This window comes from Rana temporaria, chromosome 5, assembly GCF_905171775.1.
Source record: "Rana temporaria chromosome 5, aRanTem1.1, whole genome shotgun sequence".
Lineage (NCBI taxonomy): Eukaryota > Metazoa > Chordata > Amphibia > Anura > Ranidae > Rana > Rana temporaria.
This window is the reverse complement of record NC_053493.1, coordinates 284,134,818-284,157,225: the sequence shown is the minus strand read 5'-3', so window position 1 is coordinate 284,157,225 and position 22,408 is coordinate 284,134,818. Positions and strand designations below refer to the sequence as shown.

General features: G+C 39.5%; 1 protein-coding gene across 1 annotated transcript in view; it reads left to right on the top strand.

The window, feature by feature from the left end:
- The window catches only part of CDH7 (cadherin 7), a 280,342-nt gene that overhangs the window by 189,717 nt on the left and 68,217 nt on the right, over positions 1–22,408 (top strand). The window contains exons 5-6 of the mRNA XM_040353910.1: positions 3,505–3,672; positions 8,801–8,988. Of these exons, the coding sequence (XP_040209844.1) occupies positions 3,505–3,672; positions 8,801–8,988 (356 nt within the window). The remainder of the gene's footprint in view (positions 1–3,504; positions 3,673–8,800; positions 8,989–22,408) is intronic.

The window sequence follows — 22,408 nt, the reverse complement described above, 5'->3', positions numbered from 1 at the left end:
AAGAATAAGAGAAGAGGATTCATAGAGAAGAAAATAATTTGAAAAGGGGAGAGCAGTTTTAAGATTTTATGCAGGAAAAAAGCTTTTGTATGTTCAAATGTATAACAGCGTGGGGTTTTATAACCCAGATACACTGGAAGACAGTTCTGGCACAGACATACAGGAATGAAGTGTTGTAAAACACTTAATTTATCTATGAACTCCTCTATGGCAACCACATGCTGCCCTTGTAGAGACACACTGCTGTGTAGACTTGAGTACTTCAAATTCACTGAGCTATCTTCTACATAACTGACCTCATTCATTTTAGGTGTTGAGGATGAATAGTCTGCTTTGCACAGGAGCAACCAATTAGACAAAATCTTTCATCCTCCCACTCTAGCAAAGCTTTGTATATTATTGGTTGCTATAGGGTTACACAACATAACATTAGAGAGACAACCCTTTCCTTTAGTGTTTGTAGCAAGTACATAGTTGTTCTTTTACTGAGCATTTTATTTCTTCAGAAATTCTATAATTGCCCCTTTTTTATTACAGAGTCAATATCCTACACATTGCATCTCACATTTTATTTACAAATGAGTTATAAAGACAAACAGCTATCTATCACTCTACTACCCACATTCAGGCATAACCATGTCAAATAAAAAAATGTGGACACTTTTTTCTATTTACTATTCTTTCTTAACCACTTAATGAACAAAAGGTTTTACCCCTTCCTGACCAGGCCATTTTTTGCGATATGGCACTGCGTTACTTTGTACCCAAATAAAAATGATGTAATTTTTTCCCACAAATAGAGCTTTCTTCAGGTGGTATTTGATTACCTCTGCGGTTATTTTTGCAATATAAACAAAAACAGAGGGATAATTAAAAATATTAGTCCAATATATATTCTGCTACATATTTTTGGTAAAAAAAAATCCAATAAGTGTATATTAATAGCTATAGTGTCTACAAACGATGGGATATTTTTACGGATTTTTTTCTAAATTTTACTAGTAATGGCAGTGATGAGTTATTTTTAGCGGGACTGCGACATTGCAGCAGACAAATGACACTAACTGACAATTTTTTGGGAACCAGTGACATTATTACAGTGATCAGTGCTAAACATATGTACTGTTACTTTACTAATGACACTGGCAGGGAAGGGGTTAACATCAGGGGCTATAAAGGGATAACACGTTTTCTAACTGAATTTTAATCCTCATAATATACTTTTTTTATTTGCTCTTCTTTCTTCTGCTCAATATATAATTGAAAGTGTTTTGTTATATCTGTTTGATAAATAAAAAAAATACCTGTTCCTTTTGCCAGAAATCTTTTACGCTGATAACTTCCAGTGCTCTCTGCCTGTGCAAAAGGATGGGATATAGAGATACGGGGAGATAAGAAGAGGTCTTTTTTGTTTGTAATTTTTTATTTGTAACTTATTAGAAATGTAATAGGTAAGGATTGTCTGATAGCACATGCTAAAAAATTCATAGTGAAAAAGTGTAGGGATGGGCTATCTGTTCGAGTCAAACATGAGTTTGACTCGAACATTGTCTGTTCGCCCGTTCACCGAACAGCGAACAATTTGGGGTGTTTGCAGCAAATTTGAAAAGCCATTTAACACCCTTTAAAAGTGCTCATTTTTAAGGTTAATATGCAAGTTATTGTCATAAAAAGTGTTTGGGGACCTGGCTCCTGCCAAAGGGGACATGTATCAATGCAAAAATAAGTTTTAAAAACTGAATTTTTTTGGGGAGCATTGATTTTAATAATGCTTAAATTGAAAGAATAAAAGTGAAATATTCCTTTAAATTTCATACCTGGGGGGTGTATAGTATGCCTGTAAAGTAGCGCATGTTTCCCGTCCTTAGAAAAGTCCCTGCAGCATAATTACATTTCTAAAGGAAAAAAAGTCATTTAAAACTGATCGCGGCTATAATGGATTGCCAGGTCCTGACAAAATTGCAAATTTTAAAGGCTTATATGCAAGTGGACTAAGGGGGGAACCCATGCTGTTTTTTTTTTCAATGACTTTTATCTATATTGCCGACACCCAATAATTCATTATAGCCGCGATCAGTTTTAAATTACTTTTTTTTTCTTTAGAAATGTAATTTTGCTGCAGTGACTTTTCTAAGCACGGGAAACATGCACCACTTTACAGACATACTATAGGCACCCCCCAGGTACGAAATTTAAAGGAATTATAATACTTTTATTGTTTCACTTTAAACATTATTAAAATCACTGCTCCCGGAAAAAAACATTTTTTTTATTGATACATGTCCCCTGGGGCAGGACCCAGGTCCCCAAACATTTATGACAATAACTTGCATATTAGCCTTTAAAATTAGCACTTTTGATTTTTCATGTTCGTGTTTCAAACAGTGTTTGCATGTTCAAACAATTTTTTTGCCTGTTCGCATGTTCTGCTGCAAACTGAGCCCTTGGGGTGTTTGGCTCATCCCTAGTTGTCAAAAAGGTAGAAGCACCCTATATTTTTGGCACATTAACTTTTTAACTATTTTATTTGTACTTGCAGCCTGTTTGAAGAGATAAAATTAAGTGATGAGGAAATGTCCATGTATTGTAGAGATGTACTAAATATATATAAATTGTTTTGCCTTGACATATGCTTTAGTGTTTTCTGTGATAATAGTATTCAAGATTTATGGATACAGTATTTCAAAAACCATGTTTTATTAACTATAATGAGTTAAACAATTAATACAGGTTAATGTACCAACTTGAGATAGGCAGGAGCATTAAAAAAATGTCTTGTATGTCTGTTTTCTTGAACATGGGCACTCCAAAGGGTTTGTTTGAGACTATCTCTAAAAAGTGTTATGCAACGTACACACGATTGGAAATTCAAACCGTAGATTTTTTTCCGACGGAATTTTGGCTCAAACTTGTCTGGCATACACACAGTCTCACAAATGTTGTCGGAAATTCCGAACGTCAAGAACGCGGTGATGTACAACACTACGACGTGCCGAGAAAAATTAAGTTCAATGATTCCGAGCAGGCGTCGGAATTGCATACAGACGATCGGAATTTCCAACAAGAACTTTTGCTGTCGGAAAAATTGAGAACCAGCTCTCAAATTTTTCTTGTCGAAAATTCCGACAGCAAATGTCCGATGGAGCCTACACATGGTTGGAATTTCCGACAAAAAGCTCACATCGAACATTTGTTGTAGGAATTTCTGATCGTGTGTACGCGGCATAAGTCAGCTTTTGCTTTCTTTAATTTTTGTATTAATTTCTACTTTTTTTTATCCGCTGACTTCTACAGGAAAAAGTAAAGTTGCATTTATACATTGTATTAGTGAATAGAGGCAACTAGCTGTTTTGTCAGATATGGTATTACAATTAACATACCTATACTATATCTCAAAACTTTGCATTTCTTAGTTAGTTGGCCAACCAATAAAAAGTATATCTACACCTCCACAACCTACCAAAAAAGTACATATGAATTCATAGTCTCTCTACTTTTTTATAGGGGTTATCCGAACAGCTTTACCTAACATGGACAGAGAAGCTAAAGATCAGTATCTTCTTGTAATACAGGCAAAAGATATGGTTGGCTTAATGGGAGGACTATCCGGTACAACGTCTGTCACAGTCACCCTTACAGATGTCAATGACAATCCACCAAGATTTCCCAAGAGTAAGTTATCATCTTAGAACAAACATTGTTTTTCTCAGCATGTAGAAAAATAAAGATACATGATTGAATAAAGGGGGAGGTAAGGTTTTGCAAATATTTTTTGCAAAGAATTTCTAAATGTATTTTTGCCAAAGCTGAAAAATAAAAAAGCAGGGTGATATAAAATATTGCATATACATATTTAGGCTGAATTTTAATTTTTTCAGGATATGATTTAAATATCAGCTGTTTATATAGTTCAGTAAATCAAGTTGAAATGTACCCAAAAAAATCAAATCAATGATTTCAGATTGTCCCCTCCCACTTTCTGTTTTTAGAGAACCAAGGTGATAACGTGGCAAACAGCCTCTGCTGTGCCCTCTCCTTAGAAAACATATAATGCTCTTTGACACCAGTGTCAAGGGTACAATTTAGGGTGTGTTTATAAAAAATGTGCATAGTAATTTGTCCAGCGAAAATGCAAATGATCTGTTATTAAAGGGTAACTCCACTTTTATGTAAAAACAAATAGCAACAAAAAAAAATAATAATATAGAATATACAATTGCGGCTCAGGTCATATTCTAATTGCATGTCAATAAAAATGACATTTTCTTTTCAATCTGTAACTGTGTAATTTTCTATAAAATGCAATGCAATGTGGATACCTGGAGGTGTTCTGTACACAGGATCTGTACAGAACACTTCCCGGAAACATAATTTACTGCTGGTGTGATTGGCTCACTGATTTTCCCAGAAGTCTGCAGTAAGATAGAAGTCAGATTTCAGGCATCCCCTGCAACAAAAGTGTAATTTTTGGTGAGATACTCTTAATAGGAAATCACATCTAAAGGGGTGCACGCCCCATTAGATTCACTTTCCACACAGAAACAGACACATACACAGTGATTTTTTCAAAATAACAAAAGGTAAGAATCTGCAACAAAATTTGTTAAAATCCTTATAATGTACATAGATCCCCCAGAGGGGACTGTTTTTTTTCTTAACAAAAGTAGAGTTAATCTTTAAGCTATTTCTTCTGCTGGACAGATGTTTTTGATTGATTTTGAAATGGAAATACTTCATTTGGCCACTAGATGGTGTCAAGTTTCATAGGATGTTTCTGTGTTACTTGGTGCCATCTAGTGACCAAATGCAGTATTTTCAACTATAAATCAATATCACTAAAAGGCACACTATTCTGCTATGAACACTTTGTTGTATGCTCTCTACTGCATACCCTTCAACACTGTAAACTGTTTTCCATTTTACACACTGCTCCACTTTTGTACACTATACTGTACATTTTCCACTGCTTTACATATTGCTCCACTTAGTATGGTGGGTAGTTATTTGTATACTGCAGCAACATACCTTGCCACTGTTTCTGTCCCCACTCCAACAAATATAACGCTAGTTTTCTTTCTCTTATGCACACTATCCTTCCTTTGTCCAACCAGGAACACTTTTGCTAACAATGTTAAATCTAATTAAATATACACAAATTAAACAGGTAAACTAGAGGAAATTATGCAATTGCTTTAATTGCTTTTCAGTAAAACATAAATGAACTGTAAGAGCACTGGGCTTAGGAGACTTGAAAAATAATTTCTTTAACTAGGCATCTAAAAATTATATAATTGTTCATTAGTGAACTGTTCAAATAATAAACTTATAACAATCTCAATGCTATTTAGAAGGTCTTAAATGAAATGGTTATTCCCGTTGTAAGTAACAATTGTATATAATATTCCCCAGTCAACGTACCATAAGAAAAGATAATATACAGCCTGCTCTGTTTTAAGAAGATCTAACAGAAATATAATACTTCACAGTTCTTTTTAACCACTGTATGCTTGCTACAACGTATAATGAACCTGGCTGTCACTATTAAGGTCAAGACCTAAAGATGAAAACACTGAAGTCTGCTTCAGGTTTTGAATTAATCCTTGATATATAACAAAAAAAAAACTATACTTGTAGGCACAGAAAGTAAAAGGATAGGCAGTGTTAACAATGAGTGCACAGAATACTGAAATGCTGATGAAAATTAATGTTAATGTGAAGATAGGAAGTGTAAAGAAGAGCTGGGTTTTATGGAGACTATTCAGTTCCTAACAACTGAAATAATTAGAAAGAAAGCACTGTTTGGTACTTAACGCCAGTTCCTACAATGGGCTTTTGATAATATTCATTATTATACATCACAGTATAATAAGGCACATTAAAGCACATTTTCCCAGTATAAATGTAGGTGTCCATGCCATAAGTCACAGATGCAATCTTCCAAACTATATAGCTTCTGTGTCATTGAATTTGAAGAAAATATTTTGTCGTCATCTATTTTGGGTGGAAACTGAAGCATTTGTTACTGTATATTGTTACCTGTTTCGATTACACTCCTATGCCCTATAAATACAAGTTTATTAAATAGGTAAAAGGCCCCTGTGATGAAAAACCACAGGAAACTTATAATGTATTTTTTTGAAGTACCACTGGCTGATAACATGGAAGATGGGTGTTGAAATGTAAACTTAGGCTCAAAAGAACAATAAATTATAACAATACCTGGAGCCTAGTCATTTTATAGGCCCACAAAAGCTATTATGGTTAATTAGATATTCCAAAAGACACATTGTGCTCAATCCCCATACCCTAAATTTTAACACTACATCTAAAGTGATTCCTTAAAGCAAAACCAAAGTATATACACCTATCAGCCATCATTTTTAACCACTCACCTAATATTAACCTCCCTGGCAGTAGTCAGCAGGGTCAATCTGATAACAGGCAGCAGGAACGCAGGTACTAGATAAAGACAATTTAGCACTGACACTAGGCAGATCCCACACTTAAATAGGGCGCCGTGCGCTGGGATTCATGGAGGCGCGCGCATGAGCACTGCGGGTGCGCTACTGCACATGCCCGCTCTGAGTCCCATACATTTCAGTCTAGGAGCACATTAGCGCTAGCGGACCGGGAATTTGTGGCTGATGCCTGGGAATGAGTGCTTGCTGCACGAGTTCTCTGACATTTATTGTGTTAGTATTTTGAACTATTTTTACGTTGCAAAAAAATGGAGTAGCGCTGAGAAAAATGAAGTGAAGGCCTTCAAAGGACAGAAGGCTGTATGAAACACAATGTCTATCAAGGTGATGTAATATACAAGAGTGAAGACAATTATTAATAATAGTCCATGTGAAAATCAAGTTCAGAGCGTGACACCCCAATGTGATTCAGGTTAAGTGAAGTCTGGTTCCAATGAAAGAAATGCGACTTGCTGACCCTTACCACAAAGAAAGATCCTAACGGACCAAATCAAGCTGGATTCACTGGGTATGCTGGAGAGGATCCTCTCTGTATATACGATCCCTCCAGGGGTCACCAGTCGATCAGTGAAGCGACAAAATAAAAAGGAAAAAACTCTTATAGTGTAAATCCGTGTATGATGATCATAAACGTGTATCCCCAGTGACTGGTAACAGACAGTGTGAACATAAACAAACCACCACCAGTACACACACTGACCCTTACCAGAGCCACTGATCCATCAGGATCAGTCAGAGCATAGGGGATATACACAGTAGGCAGCGATGGGACGTCTCAGCCAATGTTGGAACAGGAGATGCGGCAGGTAGGATATGTGAGAGGAGGAAGAAAGACTCACATAGCGTAATACCGTAGGAATATTTAATAAAAAAATTATTATATTTTTTATTAAATATTCCTACGGTATTACGCTATGTGAGTCTTTCTTCCTCCTCTCACATATCCTACCTGCCGCATCTCCTGTTCCAACATTGGCTGAGACGTCCCATCGCTGCCTACTGTGTATATCCCCTATGCTCTGACTGATCCTGATGGATCAGTGGCTCTGGTAAGGGTCAGTGTGTGTACTGGTGGTGGTTTGTTTATGTTCACACTGTCTGTTACCAGTCACTGGGGATACACGTTTATGATCATCATACACGGATTTACACTATAAGAGTTTTTTCCTTTTTATTTTGTCGCTTCACTGATCGACTGGTGACCCCTGGAGGGATCGTATATACAGAGAGGATCCTCTCCAGCATACCCAGTGAATCCAGCTTGATTTGGTCCGTTAGGATCTTTCTTTGTGGTAAGGGTCAGCAAGTCGCATTTCTTTCATTGGAACCAGACTTCACTTAACCTGAATCACATTGGGGTGTCACGCTCTGAACTTGATTTTCACATGGACTATTATTAATAATTGTCTTCACTCTTGTATATTACATCACCTTGATAGACATTGTGTTTCATACAGCCTTCTGTCCTTTGAAGGCCTTCACTTCATTTTTCTCAGCGCTACTCCATTTTTTTGTATCAGATTTTATGTTAGTATAACATTTTTGAGTTAGCAGCTTGTTCACGATTTGTTTGCATTAGTAAGCGCACTTTTTTCCTTTTTATATCTATTTTTACGTTGGGCTAAAATAACTTCCCAAAGATCCATAAAGGAGAATAAGTGATTAACTTGCAATGTAGCAAGATACTGAGTGCATAATCAAATATTTGTGTTCTCTGACTGGGAATAGTGAATCCAAAACAATAATGAAAAATATGTGTTTTCTAAATGGGAATAGTGAACAATAAACAATGCTAGGGCCGAAGCAACTAATCGATTAATAGACAACTAATCAATTACAATTTTCATAATCAATAAATCGGCCAGTAACACAATGGGGTTAAAAAAACGAAAATTAGCGGACCCTTTATAGTACAAAAAAGCAAATCGCTACTGTAAATATTACTTTAAAAAAAAATGAACCCCTTACAGTAGTGATTATTTGCTCTTTTTGTACTTATTCTTGTTTTTTTAAACCCATTATGTTACTAAACATCTCAGGCCTGTGTTCACACCTCTTTTTTGGTGCTTTTTGCAGAAACACACTACAGTTCATTTACATGTTTTCCTATGGGACACATTCACATCCATGATTTTTTTCAGCTGCTGTGTAAAAAGTACTATCTATTTTAAAATGTCTAAGATTTCACATTTCTGTCCCAGTGACCGTGGTCTACCAGACAATAAAAAAGGGGAAACCACGGCAGGAGCTTTAACTCTTCCCAACGCAATTAAAAAAATGTTTTTTCTAATATTCATCATTTGAATTTCTTCTTTCTTTAGAGTCTGATCAGTATTATGTTCCTGAATCATTGCCTGTTGGCTCAACAGTAGCCAAAATAAAAGCAGCAGATGATGATGTGGGACTAAATGCTGAAATGGAATATAAGATTGTTGATGGTGATGGCCAAAGTGTCTTCAAAATATCTGTGGATAAAGACACCCAAGAAGGAATTGTTTCAATTCAGAAAGTAAGAATATGGATTGTTTACAATGGTACTTACATTGTTTTATGAATGTCGCTCATTGAATGCATAAACAGAATAGGTGAAGGATTTTAGAAAATATGTTGGTATTTAGTTATTTTCTAATCCTGGTTTAACCACTTAAGCCCCGACCAATTTTGCAGCTAACTGCCCAGGCCAGGTTTTGCGATCCGGCACTGCGTTGCTTTAACAGACAATTGCACGGTCGTGCGACGTGGCTCCCAAACAAAATTGGCGTCCTTTTTTCCCCCACAAATAGAGCTTTCTTTTGGTAGTATTTGATCACCTCTGTGGTTTTTATTTTTTGCGCTATAAAAAAAAATAGAGTGACAATTTTGAAAAAAATTCAATATTTTTTACTTTTTGCTATAATAAATATCCCCCAAAAACATATATAAAATATTATTTTTTCCTCAGTTTAGGCCGATACGTATTCTTCTACCTATTTTTGGTAAAAAAAATCGCAATAAGCGTTTATCGATTGGTTTGCGCAAAATTTATAGTGTTTACAAAATAGGGGATAGTTTTATTGCATTTTTATTAATTATTTTTTTTTTACTACTATTGGCGGCGATCAGCGATTTTTTTCGTGACTGCGACATTATGGCGGGCACTTCGGACAATTTTGACACATTTTTGGGACCATTGTCATTTTCACAGCAAAAAATGCATTTAAATTGCATTGTTTATTGTGAAAATGACAGTTGCAGTTTGGGAGTTAACCACAGGGGGCGCTGTAGGAGTTAGGGTTCACCTAGTGTGTGTTTACAACTGTAGGGGGGTGTGGCTGTAGGACTGACGTCATCGATCGAGTCTCCCTTATAAAAAGGATCACTCGATCGATACGCCGCCACAGTGAAGCACGGGGAAGCCGTGTTTACATACTGCTCTCCCCGTTCTTCAGCTCCGGGGAGCGATCGCGACGGAGCGGCTATAAACGAATAGCCGCGCCGTCGTCCCGGATCGCTCCCCGAGGGAATCCGCCCGCCGCACACAGCGCGGGGGGATCCCGATCGGACCCCCCACCCGCTAGAAGGCAGGGACGTATATATATACGCCCATCTGCCTGTCCGTGCCATTTTGCGGACGTATATACTCGTGCGGCGGGCGTTAAGGGGTTAAATAAAAACTATGTGCAAAACCTTTTCTTTTTCATTATTGGATAGAGTAAGGGAAGGTTATAACCCCTGTCAGTTTATTTTCTTGTCATCTGTGTCCCATTGGAGAGATTTTCCTTCATCTCCTGTCCATAGTCAAAACAGGAAGTAAGAGGAAATACTTTTTCTCTAAATCACCTTAGCAGGTGTTCTAAGCCCTCCCCATTCTATACAAAACGGAAATGCCTTTAGTTATACTTTAATAAATTGTATTTCATTGTTTCATGTAATTTCAGGTTGATGTGTGATTTCAGTGGTTGTGCACTTTTCAGATTTTACTGATTGTCATTTATCTTCATGGCAAAAAGCAGCCTTTATTTTTACCTGCCTAACACCAGAATCAGATAACACTACAGATATATAATAATATAAGATATTACAATGGAAACACTTAGATATGGGTTACACATTTCACTTTAATAGGTTACATTTGAAGTACACTTGTATTAGGAGGAAAAGGTTGACTGATATTCCTGACCTCTTTCTGTAAATGCTAGTTACCTGTCTGTTTGTGGCTTCAGTACTTTTAGTCACTAACCTGGAGCAAGTATTCCTCAGATGAAATGAGAACACCTGATTTGCATACTTGTCTTGGATCAGTGATGCACAAAGTACTGGAATTATATGCTTATGATGGAAACAAAATAACAAACATTTTTGAAGAGAGGTGAGCAATATAAGCCTGCATGCCCCATGGACTGGTTTGACAGATTGTAGTGCTAGAAAATGTAAAGTCTACTTACAGTTATTTTTCTCATATTATATTTAGTTGGAAAGCATTAGAACCTTGGTCAGGTGTTTACTGCTCTCTAATTGTCCTGATGACCATTGCAAATGGGGTAGAAAGTGATGTGAGAGACAACATTTCAATTGTTACTGGAACAGAAATAGAGGGCGATTCTTCCCATGGGGAAAATTATTACAGAGATAACAGTCTAAGCGAGTATATTCCTTACTTCCCTTATTTTCCTTACTTTGGTGGGATCTACCCTTAAAAAGCTTGTAGAGAATATATCTGCTTCTAGGGCGACATTCTGGTTGTTATTTGTGGTCCTCCTTCATGCTTGCTGGTTGATGTGGTGCTGCTGTGTAAAAAGACACGTTGAATTAATACACATGATCTGATAAAGGGACATGCCCCCGAAACATATTATCATGGTGACTGGCTTTTATTCTTTGGCTTGACATAGTTTGCTCTCCAAGACTTCCAGTTTGCCCTCACCAGCCAATGTTCAGGCACTCTTTTGCTAGGTGTATGGCACCTGGGTTTTTCAGACACAGGGCTTCAGGAAAATGTGCCATCTCTGTGACCTTGGCGGCTGTAATCTACAAACTTCTCCCACTGTCCTTAGGCTCCTGGGCTGTGTAATCTACTGTTGAATCCGGGATCATGTGTCATCCATCCTTTAGCATTTGGGATTATGTGTTTCTCTTCTCCACTGGCTTGGTGATGTATCAGTCTGGGCACTCCTGCATGTCAGACAAAAAAGCAAGAGTTAGATATCTGTGAAAAAATAAGATGGAACAATTATATCAATAATGTCCAAAAAAATTAAGAAAAACTTTTTTGCAAAGTCTTTGATAAAAAAAGAAAAAATGAATGAAACAAAGTCCAAAATGTGTGATGTAAACGTATTCAGTCTTTACAATGTTGGGATGACACACAACTGTAATAGATGAATAAAGAGGAAGCCGCCACCAAACAAAAATACTGACCCTTACCAGAGTCTGCGATCCCTGTGGGGATCCGATAATGCAGAGAGTATCACAATCCAATGGCTAAATCAGAACATCCTTCCTGAAGTAAACGGGGTCCTCAGTAATCACCGATAATAATACGGAACATCCAAAGAAAAAAATAAACTAACATAGTGTAAATCCGTGATAAAACACTCCAAAAATAGAGAGCAACACCCAGTGATTGGTTGACAGTCAATCGTGATAAATAGAAGGATAGCCACCACCAACGTACACACTGACCCTTACCAGAGCCTATGATCCCAAATGGGGATCAGACAGTGCGGGGAATGGTGTAATCCAACACAGAGAAACCAGAGCGTCCTTGATCTTATGGTCCTCGAGGGTCACCAATGGAATGGCAGAGTGTCCATAAAGCAAGGAAAAAATTATAATCATCAGCTTGGCAGCTATGTAGTTCTGCCGGTGTCTCTCCCCGGCCTACACATGTTTAGGAACTGTGCCAGCAAAGACACGTTGAATTGATACACATGATCTGATAAAGGGACACGCCCCCGAAACATATTATCATGGTGACTGGCTTTTATTCTTTGGCTTGACATAGTTTGCTCTCCAAGACTTCCAGTTTGCCCTCACCAGCCAAAGTTCAGTCACTCTTTTGCTAGGTGTATGGCACCTGGGTTTTTGAGACACAGGGCTTCAGGCAAATGTGCCATCTCTGTGACCTTGGCGGCTGTAATCTACAAACTTCTCCCACTGTCCTCAGGCTCCTGGGCTGTGTAATCTACTGTTGAATCCGGGATCATGTGTCATCCTTTAGCATTTGGAATTATGTGTTTCTCTTCTCCACTGGCTTGGTGATGTATCAGTCTGGGCACTCCTGCATGTCATGCTTTTTAACTTTACATTTAAAGCGGAGGTTCCGCGGTATATCTTTTATTTTTTTATTTTTTTTAATAATGTATTGATTGTTTTAATGTTTAGCAACTTGGTACTCACATGTTTAAGGTTTCTAATCATCCCCAGTCTAAATTGGCCGAAAACGTAAACTTATAAAAATCGCTGCCGGAATTTGCCATTTTGCCTGTGGGCATTGGCAAGCCCACAAGCAAATACTTCTGGGAAGCGGTGAATTCTCATCACGTGACCTGCTTGATGAGTCACGTGACAAGTGAAATCCTGCGAGATTAGGACGGTCGGCGTTGTGAATTGTCTTTTGGGATGCATGACACTGTGCTCCCAGGAGACATTGGGGCGCTGGGGAAGAGAAAAGATGCGCCCACTCCCGCGAGAGGGATATCAGGAAGTGTCTGCAAATACTCCAGATTCACGGTAATTAAACACAATAAAAGAAATTAATAGACACATGTTTATGTATATACTGCACTGATCTGGATATGCTAAAGTGGATATTTAGGGTGAACTTCCGCTTTAAGTGAAATCTGATTTTATCTATTCCTGGGCTTGTGGCTTTATTGACTTCCACAGGGCTGGGAGCACTTCTTTATTTGTTGTTATGTGGAATTAATAGCACATCATCATCACAAACAGCACAGCTGACATTGGGCTAAAGTAGCTGTGAAAATATTTAAAACACAGAATTAAGTACCCTATCCTTTTCATGTTGTGGTAAATGTAGGCTTTCTGATCACCTGATATTGGTTGGGAATTTAAAAACTTTGATCATTACTGATTGTGCATGTAAATGCAAACTCTTGGTGCATGTAACATGCAAAATCCCCAGTAGCTCAAATGAGTAAGTTATCAAATTTAATTTACATTCTGATTTATTACTCACAGATCCTCCTAAACAGTCCATTTGTGCTCAAATAATTTGGGTCCCAAGTAATAGCATTCCAAATTACAGTTGTTAATTGCCTCCACAAATTTGGCTTGCCTCCACACTACATATTATAACTTTGCATTCGAAAGCTGGATGGGAGTAGTAAAATTTTTATATACAGATATGTTTGCCATTTTGATTGAGGAAAGTAAATATTTCCATGGCAGATAAAGCAAAACATATAACTTCGAATACTTTATCCTCTGAACATCACTTCTAATTAGTTTTACAATGTAATCAATTATTATCACAGTAGCTGCTTGTAAAATGTACGTTCCCAAACAAAATATTCTATACTTAAGCCTTAATTTAAATTCAGGGATGGTAGACTGATCAAATCTAAAATAAAAATCCCATTACTTTGAGAATATATATTATTTAATTGGCAACCTGGAGGAAAATGGCTGTGAAAGTAATCAATTTAGGTACATTGTTATTTATCATTAAATAGAATAACAACATAAAACTTGTACCTTCATTTAACTTTACTTACAGAAGAAGTGCAACTGACTAGAAAACTTTATATTATTGCAGCCAGGCAGATTTTGCACTTCATAAAACGTACAAGGCCAGGCCATTTATCGAGTTTGTTTGCTACTCCTTTTTGACTTAAGTGATAAAATGATTAGGGTGTAAATCACACTGATGTTCGCCAATATGTACTCTACAATTACCTTTATACAAGCAACAAAGTCATATGTTCATATATAATTTATACAATTACTATAGGTTATTGGTAATAATTTGCCTAGATGATTTAAGTACAAAGGTTCTCAGTTTGTGCCAAGACAAACAGTATATTATCAAACAGATTATACTGAAACGTTTTCCAAAAATGTACTTTTTGCCAAAAGTGATATTTTTTATTGACTGTCTAAAGTGTAGACTTTGTTAAGCCAAATAATTATGTATGCGACTCAGTACTATGTAAATTACTAATTCAATCCTCCGGTTAAATATTAAAAATTGAGTCTAGTTATAAATGTAGGAAAACATCTTTCTATATGGCAGAAGAGATACTTTAAGTCACTTTTGCAATAAATGCTCTTCCTAATCCCAGCAACTGTATGGGACTTGATGTAAGTGACCTAGAAAAAGACAGAAAGAAGATGGTAGTGGTGACAATGTATACATTAGTGGAAAGAATGCACCCTATATCGCTGGTGGAAGGAACTTTGTGAAAGTATGCAGGCTGGAGATGTTATTATTAAAATAAAAGCTTTCAATTTGCAGATGGACGCTGCCACCTTTGGCCTGCATTGACACCAATCATATGATACTTGTAATTGTCATCTAAAAAGTATGGTATTAAAAAAAATACATTAAACCTGAAGTTTAGAAAAAACAAAATGATAGCTTTAGAAACTCAATTTACCTGTAATGAAGTATGCCCCATGTTTTGCAGGCGGCTGGATTGTTTAGAAATCTTCTGTGTGGGGTGACCCGTCCTTGTCTTGTTTTTGAACACCAGCACTAAGGGAGTTAATAGCTCTGAATCTTCTGTAAAGCTACAGTGAGCAAGCTATCAATGGGGGACCCACCCTCTTCTTCCTCCTCCATTGTGAAAAGTAGTTATAGAGCATTGGTCCTCAAACTACGGCCCTCCAGTTGTTCAGGAACTACAATTCCCATCATGCCCATTCATGTCTGTGAGTGTCAGAGTTTTACATTGCCTCATGGGATGTGTAGTTCCACAACAGCTGGAGGGCTGTAGTTTGAGGATCCCTGTTTTAGAGGGTACACTGAATGTAAACCAATCTTTGAATGAGGGTGAATCCGATGAATGACAGAATTCTCTCTCCCATCCGGAGATTGAGTTATATGCATGTTCGCTATGAAACAACTTTTACAAAAAGAGGGAGAGGTTGACTACAGCTTGACAGAAAACTTGGAGCTATTAACTCCCACAGTGATGGAAGTTCAGCAGCAGATAGAGGCACATCCTTGCACATAAGACTTCTAAGATATCCAGATGTCTGTCCAATGTGGGACATAATTCATTACAGGTAAGTTAGGTCACTAGAGATATGAGAAAGATTTTTTTTTGCTAGACTTCAGCTTTAAAGAAATAAACTTTTTTTTTATTATTTAAACATGTGTTATGCCCTATTGGGGAAGTCCTAGCACAAGAAACTCTTAAGAAAACCCTCTCTACATTATACCTTACCCTACTAGGGGTTGACTCACCTAAAATGAACGCTCTTTGGGAAAAGTGGCAGACTGACATTCCTAGTTTGGATACAGAGAATTGGGAGGAATACTTTGAGGATGGGTCTAAACTTGTGATATCCTGTAGGGATAAGTTGTTGCAATCCAAATTCATGCACCAAGTATATTACATGCCTCAGAGACTGCATCAGATTTACCCTCATAGGTCAACAAATTGCCCCAGATGCCAATCTTCTGATAGCACCTATATGCATATGTTCTGGTCCTGTCCCCTCGTGATGACATTTTGGGCAGTGGTCTTTGAGAGTATCAATATACGACTACAACTGTCACTCCCGTTATCGCCCGAATTAGCCCTGTTGGGTATCCATGAGGATGACCAAAGACCCCGCTACACTAAGTTGCTCATCTCCTTTTTGTTATTCTATGCCAAAAAGGATATTCTAAGGAAATGGGCCTCCCCCTCTCCCCCAAAGGTGGAATCATGGGACTCCTCCATAAATGCTGTGTTACCTATGTATAAGATGACTTACACCTACAAGGGATGCCCTCAGAAATTTGACAGGATCTGGTTACCCTGGATTGAATAGTTTTAATAATTTTGTTGAGAAAGATTTGAGACACTACCCCCAGGTATCGGGATGTGAGCATATGATGTTCCCGCCCCCTTCACTACTCGGACAGTGTGTATTGTTTTTCAAACTACCATTTTCATTATTTGAATGATGGGAATGACCAGAAATATTGTATGATCTGATGTGTAAGTTTACTTTTGTCTTGGATTTTTTATGTATGGATCAATCCATACAGAGCAATGTGTACAGTGCTTATTGAGGATTACATCTGGGAAAACTTGTCAAGGAGGGTTTACAACCACTTTAATACCCTTTGGTCATAAAAGGGTTAAGCTAAGAGTCCTGTGTGATGTGAACAGTGTTAGACATAAGAATTCACCTCTGAATTGGATTTCTTTGAAACTTACTTCCATATTTATGGTTTGACTGTGTAAACTTAGTCACTCAATTTGTCTTTGGCATGACAACTTTACATGGACTAAATAGGGTTTAAGAACCATTAACTGTATTATCAGTGGAATGATAAGTTGATATGTGACATATTGCTAAACAGGAGCCAAACCAATCCACAGATTCATAAGGATAGGGTTTATTTGGATTTTTGCTAACTGAACAATCCTTTCTTGTGATAAGAAAAGAAGAACCCAAGAGCGATATTAAAAGCATTATTAAGAGCGTTATTAAATTTATTTTGGGAATTGTCAGTTTTAAGCCTTTGGTCACGGACAATAGAGTGAAATAAAGGTTAATGGATAATCTTCAGTAATGATGCCATCATGCTAAATCTTTAAAAAGTTTGCCCTTTACTGTCAGAAAATTAAGAAAAAGTGCTAAAATGCATGCACTGAGCACAACTGATTCTTGCATGATGACATTGATTTAGTGAGGTAAAAAGGAAAGGGTCGTAAAAATACAGAAATTGTTTTTCTTTATCTTGATTTGACTACACTATACTTTTACCACTTGCTGACCACCCTATTGAACTTCTACTGATACAGGGTGACTGCTGTGGGCAGAATCACATATTCTTTATATGTGTGATTCTGCAATTCTGCCTGCAGGGGGTGCGGTGCGCATGCCACCAGCAGATCACCTGTGCTGTCATGATTTACAGCACAAGCTGATCTGTGGGTTCCGAGGACTTGATGTCCTCCGACACCCGCCAATTGCCAGTTAAACACATATAACTGAAATCTGCCAAGGCATATCTCAGTTCTGATGAGGAGGGTGGGGGGGGGCAATCCTGTATTTCTGAAAAGCAGACACTAGGATTGGTCTCTTCCCCTTGTAAAAGCAGCACACCGTACGCAAAAAACACTGGCTAGACACCCAGTTAAGCTTTTAATCGCTTTAGATGTTTAACCACTTCCCAGCCAGTGTCATTAGTAGAGTGGCTGTACATATTTTTAGCACTAATCACTGTATTAGTGTCACTGGTTCCCGCAAATTGTGAAAAGTGTCAGATAGTGTAAGAATGTTCAGTGCTATATTGCAGTCCTGTTATAAGTCGCTGATCACCGCCATTACTAGTATAAAAAAAATTATAAATAAATAAAAAATCCATAAATATATCCCATAGTATGTAGACGCTATAACGTTCCTGTAAATCAATCATTATGTGCTTATTGTTGTTTTTTTGTTTGTTTTTTTACCAAAAACACGTAACAGAATACATATTGGCCTAAATATATGAAGACATTGGCCCAGATTCACATACCTTGGCGCATCTTTATGCGGGCGTAGCATATCGAATATACGCTACGCCGACGCTGCGCAGAGCGGCGAGCACAGTATTCACAAAGGAAATGCTCCCAACGTTGCGCCGGCGTAACGTAAATTTTTAGGCGTAAGCCGGCCTAATTCAAAGTAGGTGGAAGTGGGCGTGATCCATTTAAATGAACCGTGACCCCCATGCAAATGATGGGCCGAATGAACGGCGCATGCGCCATCCTGTGGACGCTTTCCAATGCGCATGCTCAGAATCACGTTGGAACGAACGCCTAAGATACGTCGAATCACTGCGTTGAATCAGTGCTGTAACGTGTTGTATTGCCTGTGTGCGGGGAAACCTGTGGAGCTTCTCACATGCGCAGTGTATAAAGGGATATTGCGTGAGTGAGAACGTCGTTCACAGTCAGTAGAAAACGTCGGAAAAACGATCGTGCAGTACGATGATACGAAACTTGATTTTGGACTTTATGATCAGTGGATGAGTTTGTGGGTTAGATATGGGGAGAAAGCTAATGCTTGACTGACATTAGCTTTTTTTGCTTAATTTTGACTTGCAGAAATAATGGAGGCATTCAGAGAACAGGAGTTCTTCACAGAATTTGTTCAAAGGGGGCCCCGGATGGCAACCCCCCTTTTTTCTAGAATTTTTCTTTCCCAAAAAAAATATTTATTGAGCCAAGATCTGACATTGTAATGCCCCCCCCCCCAACCCAAAAATAATCGACATATTGTTGCCACACAGCATGTGCGCTTTGGGGGGCCAAGCCTGCATGGACAGTCTCACGGGTCACCACCACTGGAACATCAGTGGCCTCATCAGGCACAAGTGTCATGTAGTTTGTTGAGGGTCTCTTTAAGAAATTGTGCAATATGCAGCAGCAAAGTCTGACATGGTTCAGATTCTACTTAACAAACCTACAGTCCTTATCTTGTTTGCACCGCCTGTATATTGCTTTTCAAAGTATATAGGGCCAAAGGGTCTTGTCAGGGCCGATCCTCCCTATAGGCTCACTATGCAAGCGGCTTAGAGCCCCGCAAAGCTGCGAAGGGCCCCCCAAATTACTAGAGGCCCTGCATGGTGAGAAGTCATTTTTGCCCCCGCTTCTAAACTCGCTGGCTGAGTCATTTCCGACAGCAGAACACCCCCTCCCCCCACTTCTCAACTTTCTTTAATGTGACATGTCACTGTCGTCAGCGCCCTCCGCTTCTCATTTTTTTTTTTTTTTTCAAAAAGTATTTATTAAGTTTTCACAAAATACAGCAAATAGAATCCACAATACCGAGTAGAAAAGGGAACATAGCAGGTGGGGACGCAGCCCCAGCAGTATAACATTTACATGCAACCGTGAAACAATGTGTGTAGCGGATCAGGAACAATAAATCCAACAGACATATGATCATGTATGGGACATGGTGGAGGCGGGATCCCCATCCGCAAACCCCAAAACAAGGAGGGGGATGCCTAAGAGGACACCACCTCCCCACGTGAGTGAGGAACTGGTGGGATCTGAACAATAACCGAGGATAATAAGACCCGGGTGAATCTAAAAAGGGTGGATTCTAGGCATGTCAACAGTTATGGGTAACAGAGAATCTAAATAATGAATACAGGGAGTTCTAACAGCTAGGAAGAACCATAGGGTGAGGAGGGGGGGCACCATGTATTGAGCACTGTTCAGAAGAGCACCAAGATGGAGGGGGAGGGGAGGGAGGGGGGGTGACGTCCAGACCTGTAGAAGTAGTTTGGTACAAATTAATCAGGGGCGGTAGTATGAGGGCTAGGTGACGGATCTTCGCCCTATGTTGTTGGTAGAGGGGACCTGAAATACGAGAAAGTGAACTGATCGAAGGCGCTGAGGTCCTCTTGGGAGAGTGATGCAGACATAAAAGGTTGGCAGGTTAAGAGAAAGCGGGATTTTTCCGTGGCTCGCTTGAAGTCCGTGGTGGCTCGTTCCTTGTAGAGGAGGAGAAGAAGGTCACGTGCAACCAGATTTGCGGAGGGAGGTTGAGAAGAGATCCAGTTTCGTAGAATAGCCCTCCGTGCGACAAGGAAGCAAAGTAGTGGCCAGGTCTTGGACACCTGTGACCTTTGTAGCAGCAGGGGGTCCCAATAACCAAATATAAGGAGGAAAGGATCTTTGGGTAACTTCAGTAGGGTGATTTGGAAAACGTAGGCCAGGACTTGATCCCAGAACGTTGAAATAAAAGAGCACGACCAAAACCGGTGAGATAAAGAGGGTTTCGGGTGTTGGCACAAAGGACAGGAGGCGCCGTTCACGTCCTGCGAGGAGTGTAGAAAAGGGATGTGTGCCCGGTGAAGGATCTTTAACTGAGTTTCCTTCCAGATTTCATTTGGTGTAATCTTCTGGACAGTATTGTAGCCGTGTAATAGCTTGGATATCAGGTTTTCGTCAGGAAAATCTTTGCCCCAGTTTGCAGCCGATGTGGACGATAGAGAGGGTAGCGCTTTAAGGAGCAGGGGTTTGTAGATGTCCGAGATCCTATAGGAGCCTTCCAGGAGCAGCCTGTCAGTGAAAGTAGGGAGGAAGCGCTTCGAGGCCTCAGTGCACGAGATTCGTAGGTAATTGGCGCATTGCCAGTAGTGGAAAATGTGAGCCTTGGGTAGATCAAACGTCTCAGCAATTTTTGTAAAAGACAGAGGGAGGCCAGTTGAGGTGTCACACAATGATGAAAAAAGTGTAAGTCCCCTTTCCTGCCATATTTTAAAGGGCTTGTGGTCTAGTCCTGCGGAGAAGCCGGGGTTGCCTTGAATAGGAAGGTGACGTGATACGAAGGGGGATAGACCCAAGAGTTTTCTGTATTCCCTCCAGGCTATGACCGTGTCCCTAAGCAGTAAGTTATGCTGGAGTGGGGGTTTGACCGATTTCCATTTACAGTGGAGAAGGGCCACTAGGGAGAAGGGGTGCACCATGGCTGATTCTAGTGAGTAGTTGGAATACCTCGCAGAATGTGAAATCCAATCTAAGCCCGTTCTCAATAGACATGCTAAATTATACAATCTGACATTAGGAAGACTTACACCGCCCTCGCGTCTGGGAAGAAAAAGTTTTTTCATAGCTATGCGGGGTCTCTTGCCGTGCCATATGAATTTGGAGATAGCTGAGTCAATAAGTTTAATATCTTTGTGACGTAAGAGTAGGGGTATGGTCTGCATCGGGTATAATAATCTGGCGAAACTGACCATTTTGACCAAGTGACATCTTCCCAGGAGCGAGAGCGGCAGATCCGACCAGTTCGACAATTCTTGGGATAGTTTCGAAATCAAGGGGGGGTAGTTTAAGTGGTACAGAGAAGAGGGCAGTTTGCCAATTTTTATGCCGAGGGAAGTAATATGAGAGGAGGCTACCGTGAAGATGGAGTGGCGTGTCCAGGGGGGGTCGGGGTGGGTGCCTAATGGTAGGATTTCGCTTTTGGAGTAGTTTATACGGAGGCCCGAGCAGCGACGGAATGTGTCAAAGACCGTTTTGATAGTGATCATATCGGAGGAGGGGTCCGCCAAAAAGATGAGGACATCGTCGGCAAACAGAGACGAGCGCAATTCGTGGGGGCCCGCATGTATGCCGTGGAGGGGCGCTACTTGGGTTAGGTGCCTGGACAGGGGTTCTAGAGCTAAATTAAAGAGAAGGGGAGAGAGGGGGCAGCCCTGTCGCGTCCCCTTATGGAGGCGGAATTCCTCTGAGAGAATTCCAGCGGCCACTAATTTCGCAGAAGGAGTTGCATACATAGCATTTATAAGATGGCAGAAGGGGCCGGAGAAACCCATTTTCTCCATGGACGCAGAAAGCCATTCGAAGCTGACATTATCGAAGGCTTTCTCCGCGTCCAATGTGACAATGGCGAAATCGCCTTCTGGGTGTTGTTTAGCATGTTCTAGAGCCAGCATTACTTTACGTATATTTAAAGTGGCCGTCCTGCCTTTTACAAAACCCGATTGAGCCGGGTGTATCAGGGAGGGAATGATATCTGATAACCGATTGGCGACGATCTTGGATAGAATTTTTACGTCTAGGTTCAGAAGGGATATCGGTCTGTACGAGCCTGGCTCGAGCGGGTCTTTTCCTTTCTTGGACAATAACTTTATAATAGCCTGGTTTCCCGAGGGGAGGTAGGGGCCACCGGACCAGACGCCGCAATATACTTTGTGTAAAGTGGGTTCCACTATGTTTTGAAGGGTCTTATAGAATTCGCCCGTAAAGCCATCAGGGCCCGGG